The 23,094-nt window shown below is 40.4% G+C and overlaps 1 protein-coding gene across 1 annotated transcript in view; it reads right to left on the minus strand.

The window, feature by feature from the left end:
- The window catches only part of TENM1 (teneurin transmembrane protein 1), a 256,274-nt gene that overhangs the window by 214,190 nt on the left and 18,990 nt on the right, over positions 1–23,094 (minus strand). The window contains exon 2 of the mRNA XM_064463313.1: positions 10,423–10,683. Within this exon, the coding sequence (XP_064319383.1) occupies positions 10,423–10,683 (261 nt within the window). The remainder of the gene's footprint in view (positions 1–10,422; positions 10,684–23,094) is intronic.

Genomic DNA, 23,094 nt, shown 5'->3' on the forward strand with positions numbered 1-23,094 from the left:
GCCGCTATTATTCAGGTACATTCTGCTTCTAAGATTTTTGTGGTAGTCAAAAGATTGAAGCATCCACAAATTGCTTTGTCATAAAGAAAACAAATGAGAAGTCTCTAGTGCTGAGCTGTAAACACTGCACCACTCATCAGATCCCATTGACAGTGCGTAACTAGCAAGCAGCTCTATTATGTGATCCCAGCATCGACAGTTCAAGCAGATTCTGACTGCACAACTGGACGTATGTTTATACCAAATTATGCAGAAAAACATAACTTCAAAGCATCTGTTATGATTCCACCACTTCAACAAACGGTAAGATGCTTGCCCTAAAAGAGCTTAGCATGACAATAACAGGAAGTTTGCTGTCTAAAAAGCATTGTCTGGAGAAAAGTTAATCAAATATGATCTCAAACCAGAAGTGCCACTTGAAATTGCGGTTGGACGAAGCAATGAGAAGGGTGCTTAAGTCTAAACAACACTTACCATTGCTCTGGTATAAATTAATACATTTGCTTTATATGTATTTTACATTTACTCAAATATAATTGTAGGCAGAGAGGGAAAAATCATGTTGCACTTCCGGTTTAAAAGCCACATTGAAAGATGTGAATAATAACATTTTGATTAAATGTGTTTTACTGCACTGACTAATTATGGAAAACCTGGGGTGTGCTCGTGCAGGAGGACCCCTTTTTGCTTGCTAGCTTTCCATAAGACACAGGCTTTGCTTGAGAGTGCAGGAGAGAGCCACTTAATACTGCTGTGAATGCTAACCAACCTACCAGTGAGCTATAGCTAAGCGGAGTGACAATATGGTGAAGATGCTACAGGCAAACACACCACACCACAAGGAAACTCTCTCTTCAACATCAGGTTCACTAAAGAACTGGCTTCACCCATTCCTATAGGAAATATACCTTTGACTTTTCCTTGACTATGGTATTTGATTGATAGGAAATGTAAGAATATTTTGGAAGAGACAAGAATAAACCACCATGAAATATTCCAAGCTCATTTACAAGTGTGAATTTGTTTCAGCTTCAAAGCAAGTGACACACTTACTACACTGATGTAAACAAGCCCAAAGCAACATTTGGTAATGTTCACTACAATGACTAGATTCAAAAGCCAAAAGAAAATTAACAGTTCATCGATTACATTCAACTGTTCCACAAATATACCCCTAAGACAAGACAACATTGGCTGCATCCAACTGGAGTCATACTTTGCAGTATTTATTAGCATAACCAACGCTAAAAGTATATGGGATCTTCAGAGAAAGAAAAACGGGGCAAGCCTAGCAGCTGGAGTCACAGAAATTCAAAACCATTGATATTCATGTGTTCACACTTGTTTAACATACATATCATTTGGGGATAGGAGGGCATTTAATAGATACAAACATTTCTCTCCTAGCTTGCCTGTAGTTAAAACACGGATGCCTTTTCTTCTTTCAGTTCCAGTGCACCATGCTGTCTCGATTACACTTCTAATGGTGTCAGAGATGACAGAAAACCCCTCTAATGTACAAAACTGATGAAGTGGGGAGAGAGGAGTGCTATGAACCATAATAAATACTATATACAGTTTAGAAGCACCCTTAACTTTTGTCCCTTGGGTTTCTTACATAGAAGCAAAAGGTAGCTCTTAGCAAGGTTTCTAGCAATAGAGCTCAACAGCCCTGACCTGATGTCCTACGCCCTCCTCACTTCCAGGCGCTTCCTCCCACACACAAGCCTTTTAGGAATTGTGGTTTCATGGATTAAAGGAACCTCTGGATCACTGAGTTGCCCCAGCTCCCCTTCTGGACAACACCCAGGGCAAAGGAACGCAGTTACTTCACAACCTTCGGCCTCTGCTGCCCGAGGGGCTGCTCCGCTGTACCGCCTATACGTCTCACGGCGAACAACTGACGACCAGGCGCTGCTCAACTGAAAGTCAGCGTTGTGGAGCGCTTTATGAAATCTACATTGCAAATCTTCTGGAGTAGAAACTTAAGACAAAGAAACAACACTGGCAATATAATTAGTCATCAGAATATGTGAATCCAATTAAAATATTACTCAAAAACATCTGTTAGGGAGAGGAAGCAGCCTGCAGGAATATTCAGTGCTCCTAGACCCGTATTTTAGAAGATCTAATTATACACAATTCTTCTTATGCTCATGTTACAAAATATGAAGTCAGGGTATAGACCTAGGTGTGATTAAAGAAAATAAAACTAATATCTAAGATACTGAATTTGATTTTTTAACACCTGTATATGAAAGCATGTTGAAACCAGCAGTATTTAAATCTGCATTATTTTGTACAAACTAACTGTAACTTCATATACAACTTCCCATTCCTATCCTATTTTCTATTGCAGAAATAAGAAATAGTCTAATATGTCTGGTTTAGCTTTTACTTTTAGAAAACTATGAAGGTTGCAGCCATGGGAAGCAGCCACTTTCTCCATTTTCTGTATTCTTCTAGATGGCCTGACCAAAGCTATTCGCTGCTATCAATACTTCCCATTTGTAAGATGAGGATACGCTAATATTTGTAAGGCTGAATAATACAGATTTATGCTGATCTTCATCTTACTCCTAAGCCCAAGAGGAAATGAAATACTAACAAATTTGAAAATGGAAGATAAGACTTTCTCATGTAATTTCATACACAATGAATTAAATGGGTAAAAATGAAAAAAAGACTGAAGGGGAAGAATGAACAATCTTTTGTCATCCATGGTAGGATGACAATAAATTCTTAGAAGATCTCATACTGTCAAGAAGAAATGATATTTAGATTAAACCTTGCTAGACCCTAAAAGGATAATTTGTCAGTATTTTCCACTTTTCTACCAGTCCTGTACTCATTTGCTAGATCCCTTCTTTCTATCTCACTTACAGTATTAGAGTTTGGAATAGCTGAAAAGCATTTTGCTACGGGGAAGAAAAAAGCTCTAGATACCTTTGTATTTAAAACCATATTGACTGAGGGTGTAAGGAACCAAGTAAGAGTAAAGGCTACCAGATAGATAAGATCAGTTAAGTATAACCTTCTTCGATGAGACTTCACAAGTTCTCACGTTAGCCTTAGTTTGCACTAGTGATGGTCCATTGGTAGCTTTCAGCAGAACATCCCAAACTGATGAAAAACAGGTTCCAACTGTCAGGACCATTTACATTTTAAGACATATAAGTCAGAAACGCTTATATTTCAAAATAAGTATTAAACTAAGCCAGTATTAAAGTAAAATAAATAATTTATTCCAAAGGATATACATATAAAATATGACTGTAGGTTGCTTCTGTAAAGCAGATTTCTCATCTTCTAATGCATTTTAAATTTTAACCAAAAGAGGTGAGAAATAAAACATATTATAAACTTAACAATAAAACAATATGAATAAAACATCAGGATAAGGCATGTTGCTTGTTTAGAGTGTTCCCAGCAACACCCTAGCCCAGAGATGTCCTCATGTAGAATTCAGGGTAAATGTTTAACAACAGAGAAAGTATTTAGGTCAGCACCCCCTGGTCTCACAAAGGCTGCTGAAATGAAGGGTCAGATAATCCTCACACTTTTGCACGGCAGCGCTCTGACGGGAGGCAGGCGCTTTACTGCCTATCCCATCCCACCCTTTCCCCCTGTGGCAGTGTAGGTAAACTGAGTTCCCAAGAACTGCAGCAGCACCACAACATCTTTTTGCACTGTAAAATATCTGTGGAAATACTCTTCCATCTGAGAAAGTCAAAAGGATTTAAAGAAAGAAGGAGCAATAATTGATATTGCTACAGGCCCTTAAGCCACATCCACTACCTTTCTGCATAACGCAGGGGAGGAAAGCCAAGTGATTTTTTTTTTATTTGAGCTCTAATGCCAAGTTACTGATTTCTGGGATAAAAATTAGACCTGACTGTTCTCCTCAAGCTTCCCTCCCCCCCTCTTTTAGCTACCCATAAAAGAAAACAAAACTACAGGGCTGAAAATATTACACAACCTTGTGCAAATGCACTGATACTTTTTACTCTGCTGTGGGCAAAGGTAATTTGGATCACGGAATATGAAAAATATTTCTGCTATATTCTAAATACTGTTTTGTTATCTTTAATGTAGACTACTAAATACTGTTTGGTATTTGTCTTTTAATTAGTGTCTATTGTGCTTGAACGAGAAACATAAGAAAGGGGATGTTTTAACATTGTGGGATGATTTTAATATACCATATGAAAACTGCAGAGGTTAAAATAGCAGGGATGTAGATGCAATGCCTGTCAGTCAGAAAAAGTAATGAAGATAGTAATTTTAAAAGGCAAAATTTTCCCCACAATCCTGACAAACAACAACTCCTCATTAGCTGAATTTCCATATATAAGCCTGTTCATAAATGGCTTAAATACATGGGGCACAAATGCAAGACTTCAATGATATTGCAACTGAGGTGACGCTTACAGAAGCATCTCACTTATCCAGAACAATTCAGATGACTTAGATGCTTCCTTTGAGACAGTAACATTTGCAAAGGAACCACTCTGAGGTCAACAAAAGCATCTCACACTCTTTCCCAACTCCGGCGGAGCAGTTGCGATGCCGGCGCCTGCTCCAGCGCTCCCCAAAGGGCACTGCTATGTTACTGGAGCGATTCACGCGCCTCCTTCTCACTGAGGAGGCTTCTTTGGAACAACAGCAGAGGCAACCAACACAAATACCACCTAAGTACTGAAAAGGGGAAAAAAACCACAACAGAAGCAAATGAAGTCTTTTATTAAGGGAAGATTAGTGGCCCTTTCCTGTCTCAAGTATCTGACAAGATACAGCAAACTCCAGAGTTGAAGGAATTCCACTATGGGAGCTTTGCATTTTGTTTAAGTGATGAGGTTGTCTTAGTCTATTAGGTGACTAAAACCATCCAAGAGACAGGAGCGTACGAAAACGAACGCAATCCATTCCATGATAAAAAGGCAAAGTAAAGCACACTAGGAATGAAGAGAAAAATATGAAATGACAGAGATGGAATGGGATTAAGTCTGATGTTTACCTTTACATTTTCAAGGCTACTTACACATATTTGACCTAACTGCTCTACTTGCAAATTAGAAACTCAATTTCTTAATTGCACCATTGTAAATAGGGAGCGACAGGACAGGAGCTAATGGAAACACTTCAGATGCAAACACAGTGCTGCCCAGAGAGTCAGTCACATGCATACCTCTTCTCAGAGCATGTATTGTTATTATAATGTAGCTGTTGGTAATAATTTCCTGGAGAAATGAGAAAAGCAGAGATCAGCTTAATGCCTGGCTTGTTTACAAAATAACAGTAAATAACAGCAGCATTAATCCCAGTGTTCTCACACGTTCTTGCATTAAACACAAGACTTCTATAACGAGCCAAATTCAAGTCTAATTTAAACAGGTGTGAATTCACAGTAGGTCTATTGACACACACCATAAATTCAATCAGAACCTTGTCCTTAGCTAAATCCTCCCCATGTTTGAATAACTACAGCATTCACAAAGCTGTGTTTCTCATACAGCGTCAGCAATTCCAGTATTTTCTTTGCTAATTAAGTGTCTTTATCCCTTTAACAGATACTGATAACATACTGAATCTGAGGTGCAAAGAGCTGAGGTGACTTGCCCAGAAGTCACAGTCAAAAAACCCCAGAGATTGAGGGAGAGTCAAAAGCTCTGTTAAATGAACCCCTGCTCCCAGGGTATAAACAAAATACTTATGTACTTGAACTTAAGTATTGTACTTAAGTATTGCACAAGATACAAGATTAATCTTACATGTTTCTGTGTCATTAAACAGCTTTGATCTGTAACCTCCCAATTTCTCTACTACTTCTACTTATTTATATATGGCTAATATCATTATCTTTGCAGTCTGATGTTTAAAGATTATTGATATTATTAAAAATATTATTCCAAATAGAATCTGATCCTGTAGAGCCATGGTAAGAAATAAGTTTCCCAATAATTTCTGTGGGAAAAGGGGAACACCTACATTTTTCATAGCTGGGTTTCCCTCCCCCCTCTTGCTTTGTTTTTAAAAAGACAAATATGTTGTTTTAAAAAAAATCCCCTGGCCAGATCTCAAGCCCTCTAAATCTATATACCATGACCGGTCTAGTGGTATTTCAGCCTGAACTAACACCCTAACTCCTTCCCTACAAATCTCAAAGTTGTTGTGAGCTACAGCCCATGCCTAGTTGCCATATAATAGTGCAGCCAAAGGAACTGAACGTGAATCTGGCTCCCAGACTGAGCGTGCCTTTCGCAGAGCACTCATCCAGTACTGGGAATCCGGTACTCTGACATTGCTTCTCACGACTTAGTAGAGAGAGAGTAACTAATTGCATAAAATCATCAAAGTACGTGTCAGGAGTAAGCCAAACAAGTCAGCCTTTCAAGTACTTCAGAAAATCTGACAGCCTAAAACAGATTAAAAATGGTGTTATTTGTAGAAATGGCTCAAGTTCCATAGTAGCTCTCAGCTGAGACGTAGTAGCTAAAAGTAAGAGTTGATGGCTGTGCAAAGAAGTCGCATGTGGCTCAGAAATGGGTTATGGCCCGGCATGAATGCATTTGAGGTAAAATCCATCACTTCACAGCCACACAGACATCCTGCAAAGCAAAGCGTAAGAACCGCACGAACAATTTGATGGGGAAAAGTATATGGATGCCAAATGGACTGTGGTCTCCTTTTCAGTAGAGCAGCTAGTGCGGGATGCAGATCTGTGCCACATGATGTAGCTTTAGATATATGTCTGATGACCGCCGTTTTTGTAGATCAGGGCTGTATCCGCTCCTGGACCATATCTCTACTCCAGAAAAACAAAGAAATAAATAAATTTGCCAGCTCAGTAATCTGGCAGACTAATGCACTGAACTCAGCGTTCTGATATGCTGCAATATCAGATACCATCGTTTCAGTGAACTGCGGGTAAATGCAGTCGTCTTCAACGGAATAGAGTAACTATTTTTGATATTGTTATTCTGTAGTGCTTCTGTCTGAAATATATTGACATATTGTAGAGTAACACTGTTTGTGTTTAAATATTGCTATTTGTACAATACCAGCGATAAGGAATGATCCCCAAGAAATTGGTCATTCATTACTTGCAGTTACTACACATTTTGCTTAGCCTCAGGCAAAGCTGAAGGCAGTTTATGCACTAAAAGGCTATTTATTAGTTGCCATTAACATTGACAACACTAATTTAAATAGGAACATTGGTGTTTCACACAACCTGTTCAATGCTGCCAAAACAACCAGAGTATGTTTAAACAATGATTATGACAGAGTTGGTGTGTTTATGAAGGAAAAGAATCCTAAATAAATTCCCAGATTGGGCTACTCAGAATACATAATAAAGTGGATATCCTGTGTCAGGGAACCTTCTGCTAGAGCTTTGAACGAATGAGAAATGCAAGGAACATCTAAACAGAACAACATTTGCAAAAGTGTATTTGCTTCAGGTGAATGTAAAGCAAAAAGAAAAAAAAGTATTCCATTTGTAGAAGAACTGCGCTCATAGAAAAAAAAAAAAAGAACTGAACCCAACAACAAAAACCAACTGACCTTTTCGAAATACAATAACAGCAATTAGCTTTCTCAAACAATGTAACAACTCTATCTTCCTCATTAATTTTACGCCAGTTACAAGCAGCTGTGTTCACATGCCATTGGTCAGCCCTTCGGAAGCCAGAATTTCTAAATATTTATTTTTACAGCAATTAGACAGCATCACGGAAACAAACATTTCATGAACTTCCAGCAACTGATCTTGGGCGCTCACTGTTCTCACACCACAGAGGTTACTGGCTGGCACAAAGAAAGTCTACATCCATGGCAGGAACTGACGAGGATAAATGTAACACTTGTGGCTCTCTGATAAAGCCCCTGGCACAAATGACTGCATAGAAACAGAAAGATGTGCCATCTATTACTTCATTTAAGTAGAGATTTATGAACTTCTGTACTCAAAGAGTGCCTTGTTACTGAGTGCCAACCCAGATGGAAAGCATGCTGCTCTCTGGATCCAGAATCTTGACTACGAACTTACCTGTGAAGTACTAGATAACATAAATGAATATAGCTTGAACCATCATTGCCTGCAAATTTATCCACATTAACTTTCAAGGCTGTAATTATTATAATGACTCGACTCCACAGGAAGCACGGACACCTGCTCCGTCGACCCTGCCCGGAGACAACTAAGGAGTTCAAATGAGCTTGTGCTCTCAGTTTCTCTCTCTTCCAACTTACTCTTGCCCCTGCCTTCCTCTCCCAATTATTTAGTTAAAATTTGTAGTCAAGCACCTAAAACATAAACCCCTGATTAAAAATTTGCTATAAAGCTTACAAAGGACTAAATATTAAAGCCACACATAAAAGGATTACTCTATTCTATTCTAGATCATGCAGGAAATGAGTTTAAATTGATTAAAATCATTCTCTGAGACTAACATTTAGAAGAAACCACTCCATTCTTTGCTGGTGAAGCACAATGATTACATGTCCCTATCTTAATGACACTTAACCCATGGCTCCTGCAATGCCGGATGATGAAGGTAGCAAAAGAATTTCCTTTACTACCTACAATAATTTTCTTCTATAGCAAGATGACTTATTTAGTGCAACTAGCAAGGCTAGCAAAATATCACGAATACCCAGCGGCACCACCGCATTCCAGACTGAAATACATAATTTGGTTATACGCTTAATCTGCTTTCAATACATTAGCTTCCCAGCACCTTAAAACAGAAATGACCTTGTGTATTTCTTAGCTGGAATGGTACAAGTACACATGTTCCTTTCTCCAATAGCGTTCCCTTTAACCCATTTTCACAGTTAAGGGCCAACCAACTCCAGGCAGACCAGAGTCAATTCCTTCAGCCACTATCTAAAACCAAACGCCTTAAGAAACAAGCAAAAAAAAAACCCCCCAACCCCAAACCAGGCACCCCTGCGCAAGAACCCTTCACAGAGGACGGACCCCACACGGAACGTGGCAGCAGCAGGAAGCTACAAGACAGGCACCCATTGATCGCTGTGCAAACGGGGTGGCATCTGAAAATTAACGGATCCTAGCAAGGCAGTACAATGTGATAGTGTAGAACACTTAATCCTCAAAGAAGTATTTAATTAAAAATGAGCTGTCCACCAAAGCCTCTCTTTTTAAAACTCATGTAGATAACCTGATGTCTTTGAATATATATCGGACGATATCATTGGTATTGACAAACATGCACATGAAATAATTAAATTACCAGCTTCTTATTTGACAGATTCAAAACACATAATTATAGAAATCACATTCATGACCGAACTCTTACATCTTATGACTCTAGAGCTACTAAAATGTATCACTGCCAACACTGAAGTGCCAATCTATCGCTTTCACTGGTTCCCCTATCTCTTAACCAGTTAAATATACATATTTAACTACATTTAGAACTACCATAACATGGAGTTATTAAACACAGAAATTAAGATATGAGCTAAGCTTGTTGATCTTAAGCACGATAAATTTGTTTACCCATATAGTCTTTAAGGAAACATTCGACGCAGATTTTCACCAATTTTGATGCAGAGATAGAAATTAATTCCCCCATATTACTTAATTAAATACACATTTTCCCCTTCTGTGACACACTAAACCGTAAGAGAAGCAAATAAATAACAAGATCCTGAAAGAAAAAGAATATTCCTAAGAAAGCCCCTCCCACAAGCCCCCCCAAAACCTAACCCAGAAACCCAACCTCCATAAGCAGCGAAATACAGAACTGCGATACGGCCAAGCCCTGCTCAATCTGTCCTACTGATAAAGGCACGTCTTCGGGTGTAGCCTGAAATTACAGCTGGAGAGAGCATTTAGGATTCCAGGCTCTCTTTCTGAAGTCACCTGGCTGTAGAGTCTTAAAGCTACGCCCAGAAGCCAGTGTGCGTAGGATCAGTTCTACACAAAATGTGATATAAATGTACATAGAGTTATTTTACAACCTAATTCATAGGCAACTGAACTCAAATGATACATGTCCTACAGCATAAAAAGGGAGAACGTGGGAAAGTAACTGGTCTCTAGAAGAATGACGTTTTCACCAAAACATTGATTCATTTTTTTGGTCTTATTTTCTATCTATGCTATAAATAAAATATCAGAATAAAATATAATAAAATAGAATATAAAATACAATACACATACCAAAGAACCCTTTCACTTCTCTTGTAATACAGGGACCTAAGGAGGAAAAAATAAAGAAAACAAAACAACAAAAATAACCACACCCAAAACCGAACCAAAAAAAAAACCCAAAACCCCCAAACACCCCCCCCCAAAAAAAACCAAAAAGAAAAAATAAAAGATAAGTAGAAGAAGAAAGTTTCAGATAAATTACTGCTTCTATTCAGTACATTAGATGATTTCTTTATTACCATTCTCCCCATCAGACTTCCTCTCATGGTCAGTGTCAGTGAGGGACAAGGCTGAGTTTGCCCGGCTCGACAAACAGGAGCTGTGTTCCGACTTCATCCCCCTCATCCACATCCTCAGGGCATGATCCGGGGACGCACCACCTTCTGTTTCAGTATCCACGTCTGAGCCCACCTCTAGCGGGTAACTGTGCTCAGCTACACCGTGTAAATCTGTTTGATAGCCGGAGCACAGGATATGGGGAGTCTCACAGAATTCCATGTCTGGAAAAAACAAAAGGTCAGAAAAAAAGTTTAGAGGTGAAAAGCAATATATCCTTGATTTTCTTTTGGAGAATCTGTTTTGAGAATTAACATTGTTAATATTAATCAAGGACTTTTTTTGGTCAGTGACTCACTCTGCTACCTAATATACTATAATACAACTGAAAAAGTGCAACTCTCTAACCTATATAATACTGCACTGTAATTGTGCCTTTTTGTCTGATAGAAATATATATGATAGCTCAAATACGTGCACACCCCCGCACGCTGATAGCAGTACATCGATTTACAACTGAAGCGAGTACTTACAAATACAGATCCTTTCTTGTTTTTTGCCAGAAAGGCAACCGCATTAAAATTAATCTCAATATGTTTTCATCATAGGGAAAGCGTAGCAAATTTGCAAATAGGGAATTTACAAAACAACATTTGAAATATTTGGTTAATCACAGAAGACAAGGAAAGGGTACTTACCGCTGGCTTGCTCTTTGAGAGTGCTGTCCTTGCATATTCACACCAGTGGGTTTGGGTTCTCCAGTGCTGGTGACCTACAGGAACTTCCTAGAAAAGCCGCGACTACTAGGACTGTACAAGCGCCATCTCATGACACCAAGCGATCAGAGATTTTAGAGAGTTGTACAGCGCTCAGTACTTCAGTTATTCTTACTAAGCACCGCAACTGCAGGGCAGTAGAAATCCAAGGACAGACAGAAGGTGGACAGGACCCGTAATGTGAATATGCAGAGGAAACATTCTCAAAGAACTACAGGTGAGTAACACACATCAGCAAATTACAGCTTCCCTCTGAGGTAGCCTCTGCATATTCTCACTTGTGAGAATCCAATTACAAATGCAACTCTCAGGGAGTACGACAAGTTCTTACTGAAAAAGGATTACAGAACTGCACTCCCTAAATGAACACCAGACCTGGGATGTCCTCTTGAGGGACTAAACACAATATTAAGGACACATACAGTATTCCTTCCATTTCTAGAAAAAAAACAGTAGAGACAAGGCTCACTGGTAGAGACTGAGGACAAATACTCTTTTCTACTGTCATCCTAACTAAAGCTTTAATTTGCCAGACTAATCCACTTACCAGCCAGCGAGGGGAATGGTTCTCATTCACAGCACGCTCTCAGAAATAAGATAAAGCCCTGGTATTTCTTGAAAGTATTGGCCAAAACCTACAAACCAAATGCTAAACTAGAACATGCTGAGGTGGCTCAACTTAAGTCGTCTGTCTCTGTAGATCTTTCTTTTGCCATCAAAACATTCCTGAAGGTCTCAGTTGTAGTGACAGCCCACACGGGCTGGCTTTCAGCTCAGGAATGGCAACCTCTTTTCTAGAGGGCAGGGGAAGAAGGTGAGCAGCAAACGGAAGGAAGTGGCCATGGCTTCACCTTCCTGTGCAAGAGTCCTGGAAGGTCGTCCTGCCTCCCTGGCGTTGTCACTGTATCAGCTGGCCCGTCCCAGCAGCACCAGCCACCACTGCTCGTGCTCCTTTCGGAGCAGCAAGACTGGTGTGGGGGCCCTCCAGAGCACTCCATCACCACTCTGATCTCTTCCCCTTGTTCACAGGAGGGCGACTTGGTCTCAGCCCTATACTTAAGAAGCTGCAACACATGCCACCTTCACCAGCTCTCTTCTCCAAGTCTCTCAGATGCGGTTTGATGGAGATGGCTAGGAGAAAATAGCCAAGATGCTGGGAAGCAGCTGTGTAGTTTCTGCAGCAGAAGGAATACGTGGCAGTTGAACTTCACCTACCATTGCAGTGCAGTTCTTCCATGCTTTCTGGGGCCTGTTTAGAACTGGCACCTGGCTGACCGGTAGAAGGAAGGAAGAAAAGTGATTCAAGGCAGTACTTGTGGACACAAATGGAAACCGAGACTGGATGCTGTTGATTATCCTACACAGACAGCTTGCAAAAGAGACTTTGAAACCTGTAAGACCCTCTGGAAAAAATTCTCCTTCCCCTATGGCTATGAAGGCAAACACAAAACATTCGGTCTTCAGAGAAGCCCTGTTTCTCTGAGATTTTCAAAGCTCGTGGGGCATGGGAGACTGAGGCAATCTCACAGTAAGTTACTGGATGTAACTCAGTGTTGCTCATACAATGCCCTATTCTTCAGTCTTATTTTAATTATGTATTATACACACAACAAACAAATTCCACTTGGTTTAAACAAACAGCATGGTCCAAATCTTTTTATGACACAAAGAGCAGATATGGAACCATCATAGCTGCATTACACTCCTAGCTTTTACTTCCTTTTTGACAGCACTAAATGAATAAAATCACCCTTATACAAAACACGGTTCCAAACGGTGCACATCAATTCTTACTTTTTCTTTACCAAATTCAAAAAGGACTTGTGCATAAACCAAGAATTCAAAAGCCAGCAACAGTCCCAGGTTTCTAACGCAGAGCCTAGTATCCATGAAATACAGACTGAGCCATATAAACAAGCTGATTCTGCTGCACCCTGAAAGGACTACATTGTTCATTTAAATGGAGGTTGCGGATGCCACTATTTCCCCAAACATTTTTCAGTAGCAAAGAGGCGAGTCAACGCTTTGTTGTGAAACATCGGATTTTAAGTTCTGCTTAATTGAGCTAAGCTACTATAAAAAGCAGACAGGACCTTCGCTCCACGTCCTGCACCTGTGCTCAGAAAGAGAGGTGAATGCCAAGTCGTGCTGGCAGGTAGCTCACAGCTAGCAATGGGCTGGCTTGTCACACGCAGGGGTACAGTCCAGACTGTCCACCCCGCCAGAAATATGTGATGGTTAACACATGCTGTAGAAGATGACATAAGAAAGTGGAATAAAAGTATATTGCCATTTAAAGTAGTATATTATCAAACAAAATTAAGATTCAGCTGCTAAGACCATATACAATTCAAGGAAAGTAAATTAGGCTTATACATTAGGACAGTTGTGTTTAAAGACACTGGCAGGTCTTTGGTGCTTCTCAGGAGCGCTAATGAGAAGGTGCTGCCAAAGGGGGATAATTTATTGATGTACATCAAGAAAAATTTATACTGAAAAACACACTTAATTCTTTCCTTATGAAGTAAGAGAGCCAACAGGATTAATTATTATGCTTAATACTGGTCTCATTTATGACTGAGCCCACAGTGCAGAAATAACCTCCAGTGAAATTGCCCCGTAACTTTTTATTTAAAACTCTCTCACAAAGCAGTATTATTTTTTAACTTAGATTTCTGTAAAGTACGACAGCAACACAGGCTTCTTAGAGTAGGTCTCTGTCAACTAAATTACACCTTGTGATCTCAAGAAGCATCTTCTGAATCTCCTTCCCCTTCAAAGCAGGTTCCTCAGCTGGTGAAAATAAGTAGAAACTTCCCCAAAATTACAAATCTCCGCATAACTTCATGAACCACATCAGCTGATGCCAGGTCCTCAGGGAGCAAGGATGCAGGCACTTCTCCACACGATGCCCACTCCAGGCAGACGTCTGCCCCTAGCAGCCTGCAGCCCGTGTTCTCCCCGTTTGCAATTGTATACGCCAAGGGGAAAAATCATCCCAGTAAATCTCAAGAATGCTAATTAGATTACACATGTTTAAGAAGCACAGACTTTACCCTTCAGTCTGTACGTCAATTCAAAATGAAGCAGCCAACATGTTCAATATTTTACCCTTTTTTTTTTTTTGGTGGAGCAAAAGAAAGTGACTTTTTTATACTACAACTCATATTCAACTGAAGTCTAACACAATATATTGCCTTAATAGGCTATTTCTTAAGTATACAAGCCTTTGTAGTATTTTAACTCCCACGGGATGCATTTTCTGAAAAGCACTTAGAACGCCAAAAGTGGCTGCTTTTAGTCTGCGTATCTAACCTTGTTACTCTGTATTTCCACAAGAAGATAAAGTTCAAGTGTGGATTAATGATAGATTTAGTCTTACCAAAAGACACATTCACAAGAGAAATGATGAAATGTTAATATGAAATTAAAGTTTTTGCATGAACTGTGGACAGAGAAAAGAAGGTTGCAGTTATGAACGTGTGTAGAAGATCATGATAGGGTTCTCACCTCTGGAGCCTTGCAGAGGCGATTGAACACAGCCATTAAAGATACAAGTATTTCACTCCACATTGGCATTACTTTCTTTTTACAGTAAGTAATGTATAAAGAAATGTAAAATATCTAATGATCAAGAAAAGAAGGCTGGGTGCATTAAAAAAATAAGTTGGCATTTGAATTAACAGACCCCTTTCTTTCTACCTGGAAGCAACTTAATTTTCCTGACAAACCATCTTCAGAGATAAGCAGTTAAGGAAAACTTTGACCCCTTTGCTATTTAAGGTGCTCAGGTTGAGAATTCGGCAGCTGAACAGGCAGCTGGCTCTAACACTGCTCCGACTTCATTCACCAAGTGAGCTACTGAAAGCTCCAGATACACTCACCAAATATTTATTTACTACAGCATCAGTTTAGCCACCAGCCCAGTCAACAACTTCCAGTTAGGATTTTCATGCGTCTATAGAGCATTTATCCCAGTGCATCTTCAGGACTGTTTCACAGTCCTTTGCATGGCCAGGAATAGCTGCGTGCCAGCTGCTCATTCTGCAACTCTTCAGTTTTTCTGGCACAGGCAAAAAAAAAAAAAAAAAAAATTAAAAATGACCCGAGTGAAAGTCCATGGAGGTCCCGCTCTTCAACTTAGTATTTCTGCAAACTTAGTGGCCTGGCAGGACTTGCGCAATTTCCACACCGTTGTCATTTGCCAAGAATTTTGCTAATTTTAAAAAACTAACTGGGAGAGTAACTAAATACATATTTCCATAAATAAATATTTAAAATAAAGAGGAGGTTGTCCAGACAAATTAGGCAAAAGAGAATCACAAAAGTTGTGTATAAGCAGAGATGAGTGTAAAGTGCCTTCCTTTCATATTTTCCTAATCCCTTATGGAAAAATGTTATTTTATATTAATAACAATGACAAATAATACTGATTTAAATTACTTAATTGACCTATCTGTTCAACTAGAGAAAGAGCTTACAGAAAAATGTAAATTATTTATAAACTGGAACAGTTTGACAAGTTGCTATTACGTGCCTTTTATGAACCTTAACATGTAATTAAGCAATTCTGACGTACATATTTCAAAAGTCTCTTTAAATATCATAGATTCACAAATTCATTTTATGCTTGATTCTTGGTTCTTACTCTGAGGATGCTCCCCGCCCAAACACACACTAAATCAATTCTCCGGATGAAAAACGTACAAATTGCTCTATCTCTGCAGATCTAAAACTCTAACGGAGCCTAACTAGCTCAAAGGCGAGGAGAAAACGTCAATGCCTTGGAGGTCTAAATCCATGGCAATTATTTTGGGCCGGTCTCCTTCCTCTTTAACACCATAGGATATCTGAGAATACTGGGAATATCCGAGAGTCTGGGGAGCAGATCCAACGGAAAGGTCCTGAACAATAAGGGAAGGAATTCCAGAAAGGCAAATAATATACCTTAACCTCAACCGTGCCCTGTTTACGTTAGTTACCAAGCTGGCGTCTGAAGCACTGATAATTGGAATGCAGAGGAAAAAACATCCCAAACATGCCGTTTTGAGGTAGGTGTAGGGTTTGGGATTTTGTAGCGTTATGCTGCAAATTTCTGTATGTTTGTTTCACACTCTGAATTTACGCCAATGGTTTAATCAGCAAGTGTATTGTACGTGTTTCAAAATGAGAGGGAAGGCGGACCAGCTACTTGTGGCATGAGAGACTTGGAGACAGAGGGGGAGGGAAGGAAGAAGGGAGGAGGCAATGTAAATCAAACAGGGAAAGCGAAGCTCACATTCATTTCTGGAAGCCATACATATGCACCCTCCCTAAATGAGAAATTTTGAGGGCTGTTGAGCACTCTGCTAAATTCAGTGTGTTCAACAGCCCTTAAAATTTCTCATTTCTCACCTGAGGACCATGATTTACTGGCTGTACGCTGGGCTTGGGAATTAAATGGGCAGAGATCTTAAGCTACTTCATAAAGTCGTTAGCGTAACACACCTGCTAGTTAACTTTCTGTGTTCACATTTCACTTAGCCAAAGACCCTACTTGTTTCCATGTCAAGAACATGCCACATCTTTCCTAGGACAATATAATACGAAGACAGTAAACTTCAGGAACCATTCATACAAAAATCATTGAGAACGAAGCTAAAAATCACTTATTTTGCAAAAGCACATTACATCGACTATTAATTTCCTTTAGCAATCTCATGTTTATCACCAATTACACTATTATCACAGCCCAAACCAAGATTCTCAGTTGCATTTATATTAATTAAAATTTTTTTATATATCTATTACATAAATGATCTGCACATAAAAGATACTATTTGAGTTTTTATACTTGCATATCAAATGCATCATATTGCGGGTGCTTTCTTTCACTGTATTTCAACTTTTCCTAGCATTCTCTTATCTATGCAGTTTATTTTCTTACAGTAATCTCCAGTTACCACCAGAGATGCTAAGAAGTTATAAATAACAGCAGTAACAAAGGAGGAATGAAAGAGGAATCAGAGTCTGCTGTAACACGAAGGAGTTTCATGAAATTTGCAGATTAGGCAGCTAAGGGATTAGGAAAGGAGGTTGTACTTTCAGGAAACTCTTTGGCTTGTGAAATTTATGAGCAAGCAATAAAAAAACGCTTTATTCCTCAGGTCCTTCCCCAGAGGAAGCAGAGGATGAGGTTCCAACCCATGCCTCATGGCAAATATCTTTCTAGTCTCTTCTTCAGACTGATTCTTCAAACTTAAAGAAAGAGGGCAGGAGCAGACTGAGCCTATTTTTGAAAATGCTCCTTGAGTTCCCAGATATTACTTTTAAAGTTTTTTACTATTAAAATCAACACAAATCACATACTTCTCAATTCTGCATGGAAATCATCCTGATCCTATGAGGACACAGACAAACTGTGTCTCTCCCCAGAAGTGGAATGTTCATTTTGCGTATCACTGGAAAATTTTAATCTTAGAGATTTTGTTTTTCAAGAGTAACTAGCAAGATGCCAGAGAGACAGCTTTAGGAGCTAGTGTGGACGCAGTAGGTCTCAGCTTAATTTAGGAAGAAACACTGTCATTATCAGATTGACCAGGAATTTAATCCTTCAAGTTCAAATGCATCTTAAGTATTTCTGGATATAGCCTTCCTTATTCCTAAAGTGGGGCTTTACGAGGTAAAGTACTTCCATTCACAGGACTCTGTTAAAGAGAAATTTCTATTGCAGGCACTCATAAATAGCTCTCCGTTAATGAATTTTAGAGTTATAAAATCATAGCAAATGCCAGGAGTTAGCATTTAACCTAAATTTCTGATAAAGGAAACCTACTTAATCTCAAATAATGACCACACTAACTCTATCCTATTAAAGACAAGAGGAGAAAAAAAATCTAATTATCACAGATGAGAAAGAACCTCAATATCATTTGAGAGGATAAATGAAGTTCTTCTAATGCTACACCTGAAATAGAGTTTGGAAAAGCTTGTCTTACAATACATTCAATTACAATTTCATTCTCCATATACAAAAACCTATTAGGAAATGAAGAATTTTCAAGGAAAAAACCATTTTCTGTTTCCAAAGCCGGAACTCTAAGAGAAAAGCATTACAATTTTCTTTCAAGAATATTAAAGGTACGCCGGTTCTGAAATGACTTTTCAGTTACAAGTTTTGGCATTTGTATATGTGTTTCAGAGAAGAAATGGACAATGGATCATTTCTTCTTGTCATTAAATTTTCAAAATTAAAGCTAGCCACAGCTTTAGCCTATAGATTTTTAAGATTAAGATTTTTAAGCTTTTTATTAAAAAAAAAAAATGGCACCACCAAAAAATCCCAAGCAAGATAAGACTTTCATGAAGGACAGCAGAATTATGAATCCCATAAACTCTAGGGCAGATTAACTCTTCGTCACTGATGATGGGCTCTGGGACCCCCAACCTCCCTGGGCTAGAGAAGTACGACTGGGAGTTTATCGTTCCCACAATCAACCCCAAACTTGTGCAGGACTTGCTCTCTAGCTGGATTCCTGTAAGTCAATGAGGCCTGATGAGATTCACCCAAGGGTACTTAAAAGAGCTGGCTGATGTCACAGCAAGACCTCTCTCAAAGATTTTTCAATGCTCTTGGGAATCTGAAGAGGTCCCAGCTGACTGGAAGCTGGCAAATGTTGCCCCAATCTTCAAGAAGGGCAAAAGGGATGACCCCGGTAACTACAGGCCCCTCAGTCTCACTTTTGTGCCTGGCAAAATTATGGAGAAAATTATTCTGGGAGTTATTGAAAAATACCTGAAAGGCAACGTAGTCATTGGTCCCAGTCAGGACAGGTTCATGAGGGGAAAGTCCTGCCTAACAAATACAGAATTATCAAACTGCCTTCTGTGACAAGGTTACCCACCTAGTTGACCAAGGGAAGACAGTTGATGTAATCTTTTCAGATTTCTGTAAAGCTTTCGATAGTCTTTCAGTCTCCTCCTGGACAGAATGCCCAGCATACAGCTGAATAAACACCTAAGGCAGTGGGTGAGCAAGTGGCTGACAGGTCAGGCTCAAAGGGTCATAGCAAATGGGGTTACATCAGGCTGGCGGCCAGTCACTAGTGGCGTTGCACAGGGACCCATCTTAGGGCCAGTACTCTCTAATCTCTCTAATCTTCATAAATTACGTGGAAGCAGGACTTGAAGGAATACTAATTAAGTTTGCTGATGACACAAAACTGGGAGGAGCTGTTGATACTCTTGGGGACAGAGAGCCCCTGCAGAGAGATATAGACAAATTAGACAGCTGGGCAATCACCAACCTTATGAAGTTTAACAAGGGCAAGTGCCAGATCTTGCACCTGGGGCACAGGAACCATGGAGGTACACAGGGACCAGGGAACGAGAGGCTGGAGAGCAGCTCTGCGGAGAGGAACCTGGGGGTTCTGGTCAATGGCAAGTTGAGCATGAGCCAACAGCGTGCCCTGGCAGCCAAGAGGGCCAACTGTGCCCTGGGGTGCATCGAGCCCTACATCGCAGCCAGGCGAGGGAGGGGATTGTCCCGCTCTGCTCCGCGCTGGGGCAGCCTCACCTCGAGTGCTGGGGGCAGGTTTGGGTGCCACAGGATATTGAGGGTATAAAGCTACTGGAGAGTGTCCAGAGAAGGCCACGGAGAGGATGAAGGGTTTATAGGAGAAACTGTACAAGGAGCAGCTAAAGTCCCTTGGTTTGTTCAGCCTGGAGAAGAGGAGGCCGAGGGCAGCCCTCATGGTGCTCTGCAGCTTCCTCACAAGGGGAGGAGGAGGGGCAGGAGCTGATCTCTTCTCTCTGGTGACCAATGCCAGGACCTGAGGGAACGGCAGGGAGATGTGCCAGGGGAGGGGCAGGTTGGATATTAGGAAAAGGTTCTTCCCCCAGAGGGTGGTGGAGCCCTGGCACAGGCTCCCCAGGGAGGCATCACGGCACCAGCCCGGTGATATTCCACAAGCACTTGGACAAGGCCCTCAGAGACATGGTGTGAATATGGGGTTGTCCTGTGCAGGGGCAGGTCTGGGACTTGATGATCCTTGAGGGTCCCTTCTAACTAGCTTTTCTCTTTGAAAGATTTTCATATGAAGAAATATTATTCCTCAAGATTAACCACAGAGTGTGAAACAGGGGAGTACTGCTAGCTTTAGTCCAGTACCTTTGCAATTCTTAACAGGCAAAGTTAGGGTTGTGGTTCCAACTTGTTTCCAAGTCTGTATGGCACTTAAGAAAGATTGACAGAATTATTAAATAGAGCGTAAGCTGTATATTAACATTCTTCAAAGTGAAATTACCCTCAGATTGTTGCTATAGCCCTACAAATGTAAATTCAACTCAGAGATGCTTTTCTGGTAGTAATTCCTGAACACAGTTACATTTAATGCAGAATCGCTTTCATTCAAACATCAATCTTAGAGGGTTTCATGACAGGTATCACTTTCTAATAGAACTTAAGATGGAAATATGAAATTAATCTCTACCAACAGTTTTGATTCCGGTTTATAAAATATTTTAAAAATACACCTTTTGTTTCTAAAAATATTGAAATTGTTTCTCTTTTAAAATTCCAGTTGAACCACTGACTTAAGATACATATGTTTCAAAGCCTTTTTTAAATAAAATATGTGCAAAGCAGGTATCTTTATAAATCTCACTGTCTCAGCGTTAGAAGGCAACACATTTAAAAATCCCAAAGTCTAAAATCTGATTTAATTTACGGTGCTGTAAATCCAGAAGTGAATTCTATGAACCCAGTAGGCCTGGTAAAGACAGTAGCACTTTGGCTTCAGGCCAGCGTGGCTGTCTCAGAGTAAGCATCTGGCACGTGCGTATCTTCGTGATGATGGAAATACTTTTAGAAAGCTTCTATCAACAGAGGTTAGCAGAAACGTTCTCCTTTACTGATGGGATATTCAGCAGACCTGAGGCACTCAGGTTACAGACATTGCTTAAAAAGAATGATCACAGGGTAGCTCAGGTCCTCACCTTAAGCTTTCACCAAAAACTATGAAGCTCTAATATAATTTTAAAATTGCTTAAGAGAGTATCGAGAATACTGCTACCCATTTTCCTTTGAAGTGACATGAACGGAGGGCAGACAGCAAATGGAGGCAGGTTGGAGCGGAGGAAGGTAGTTTGTATCACCCTGTGCCAGTTTCAGTGCACGCTCAGTAAACAGAGTTATTTCAGATACGAAACAGCGCAAGTGAGTGGAAGGCTTCTGCAAGACTGCACTGATGAAGTTGAACTTGCTCATATTCCAGCTGACAAATTGTTAAAAATACTGAAAATTAGGAAAAGTATTTTCAACGGAGCAGGACTTACAGAGAGGTCTAACCACCCAGAGGCAAAGCCCCTTAAAGGAAGGGGTCATGTATAAGGCAATCACCAGCATCACCGTGTGTGTTTACAGAGCGAACAGGAGATCTGGTGCACCACCTTGTGCACCAGAGCACAACGACCAGTCGCTGCTGTCACCGTGCTGCCATCACAGAAGCAAGGAAAGCAGGAGCACCAGCCCCTGCCGGGGCGCGAGGTCCCAGAGCTGCTCTCGGCAAGAGGCTCTTGCCCTCAGTTGGAGGGGCAGCGGCACGGCAGCAGCACCCACAGCCTGCGACTCCTGCCTCCAGACTTCAGCCCCTCAGAGCCAGGGCATAGCCACCTTCAAGGAAGAGTGTGAGACGTTCTGTTTAGCATTTGGCCATTTTTGTTTTGATCTCAAGGGCTTTCCAAGAAGGTTGCATGTGAATGCCAGATCTACATTGTATTTTGCCTTTTGCAATTCCTCTTGCCGAGACGGTAAGTTGCAGAAATGAATAGGTAAGGCTTTACTTTCCTCTCAAACCTCCACAGCAGAAAGGTTAGGAGAACTAACAAGCAACAAGGACATTTGCGCAAATAGCTTGTAGAGAATGAGGGTGCTGTTCGTCCCATGTTCCACCACCCCCAAGCACACAGCGGGGCCTGGATGGAAAAAGGTGAAGCAGGAAGAAGAAATTGACTGAGCAATCGCCCCCTCCAAACCAACAAAGCTCAGATGGGATTAGCCTATGTATTCCTTCCTTTTTGTTGTAAATCTGCTAGAAATTCAGAGCAGAAAATGGCTAACAGAAATCAAAAGAGAAAAAGCTGCTAGTGAGAGACAAAAGGCAGCAGCAGCAAGAGGAATATCTTTGTAAATCTTGACAGACACTCCTGGCTTTGAAGGGTGAACTATTTGCTGTGATTTTTGAGAAGTCAGGAAGCATAATGAACCAGAACAAGTTACTTTGGAAACAGAAATGTTTGACCCTTTCTGATTACTCAGGTAAAAGCTCGACAAATCCCAGTCTGCAAGCTTCCAGTGTCGCCAAGTCTGCTGGCCACTGCAAGCAGATACACACGTACTGCCAGACAACCTCTTTGGACCTTGGGATCAACACCACAAATGTTGTCAATCCTGAAAGTGCATCTGACACCTCTTCCAAGCACCCACAGCTAAAGAGACTGTCTAATGGAGCCAAAATTTGAAATTTTCATCCATTGTTTTCTTGGTGGGATGTCTAACATCTGCAGAATTCTATACCTGATTTTATACATCTCTTGCTTTTTTATGTATATATACACAAACACACATATACATGTATGAAGTGTTAGATATACATAAACATAGATACAGAAGTATATAAATATAGAATTTGTAGGATCTTAAAATAACTGAATTCAGAAGTTTTGGCCATCAATAGCACATGCCCCTGCTCAAAGGAGAGTCAGATTAGATCAGGTTGCCCAGGGCTCTTAATGAAGAGTATGAGTCCTTCTATAGAGCAAAGCTGTCAAGACTGCTATCGTAGAACACAGAGTGCTATGAAGCATTTCAAAACCATCTCT

This window comes from Phalacrocorax carbo, chromosome 11 (assembly GCF_963921805.1).
Source record: "Phalacrocorax carbo chromosome 11, bPhaCar2.1, whole genome shotgun sequence".
NCBI classification, from domain to species: domain Eukaryota; kingdom Metazoa; phylum Chordata; class Aves; order Suliformes; family Phalacrocoracidae; genus Phalacrocorax; species Phalacrocorax carbo.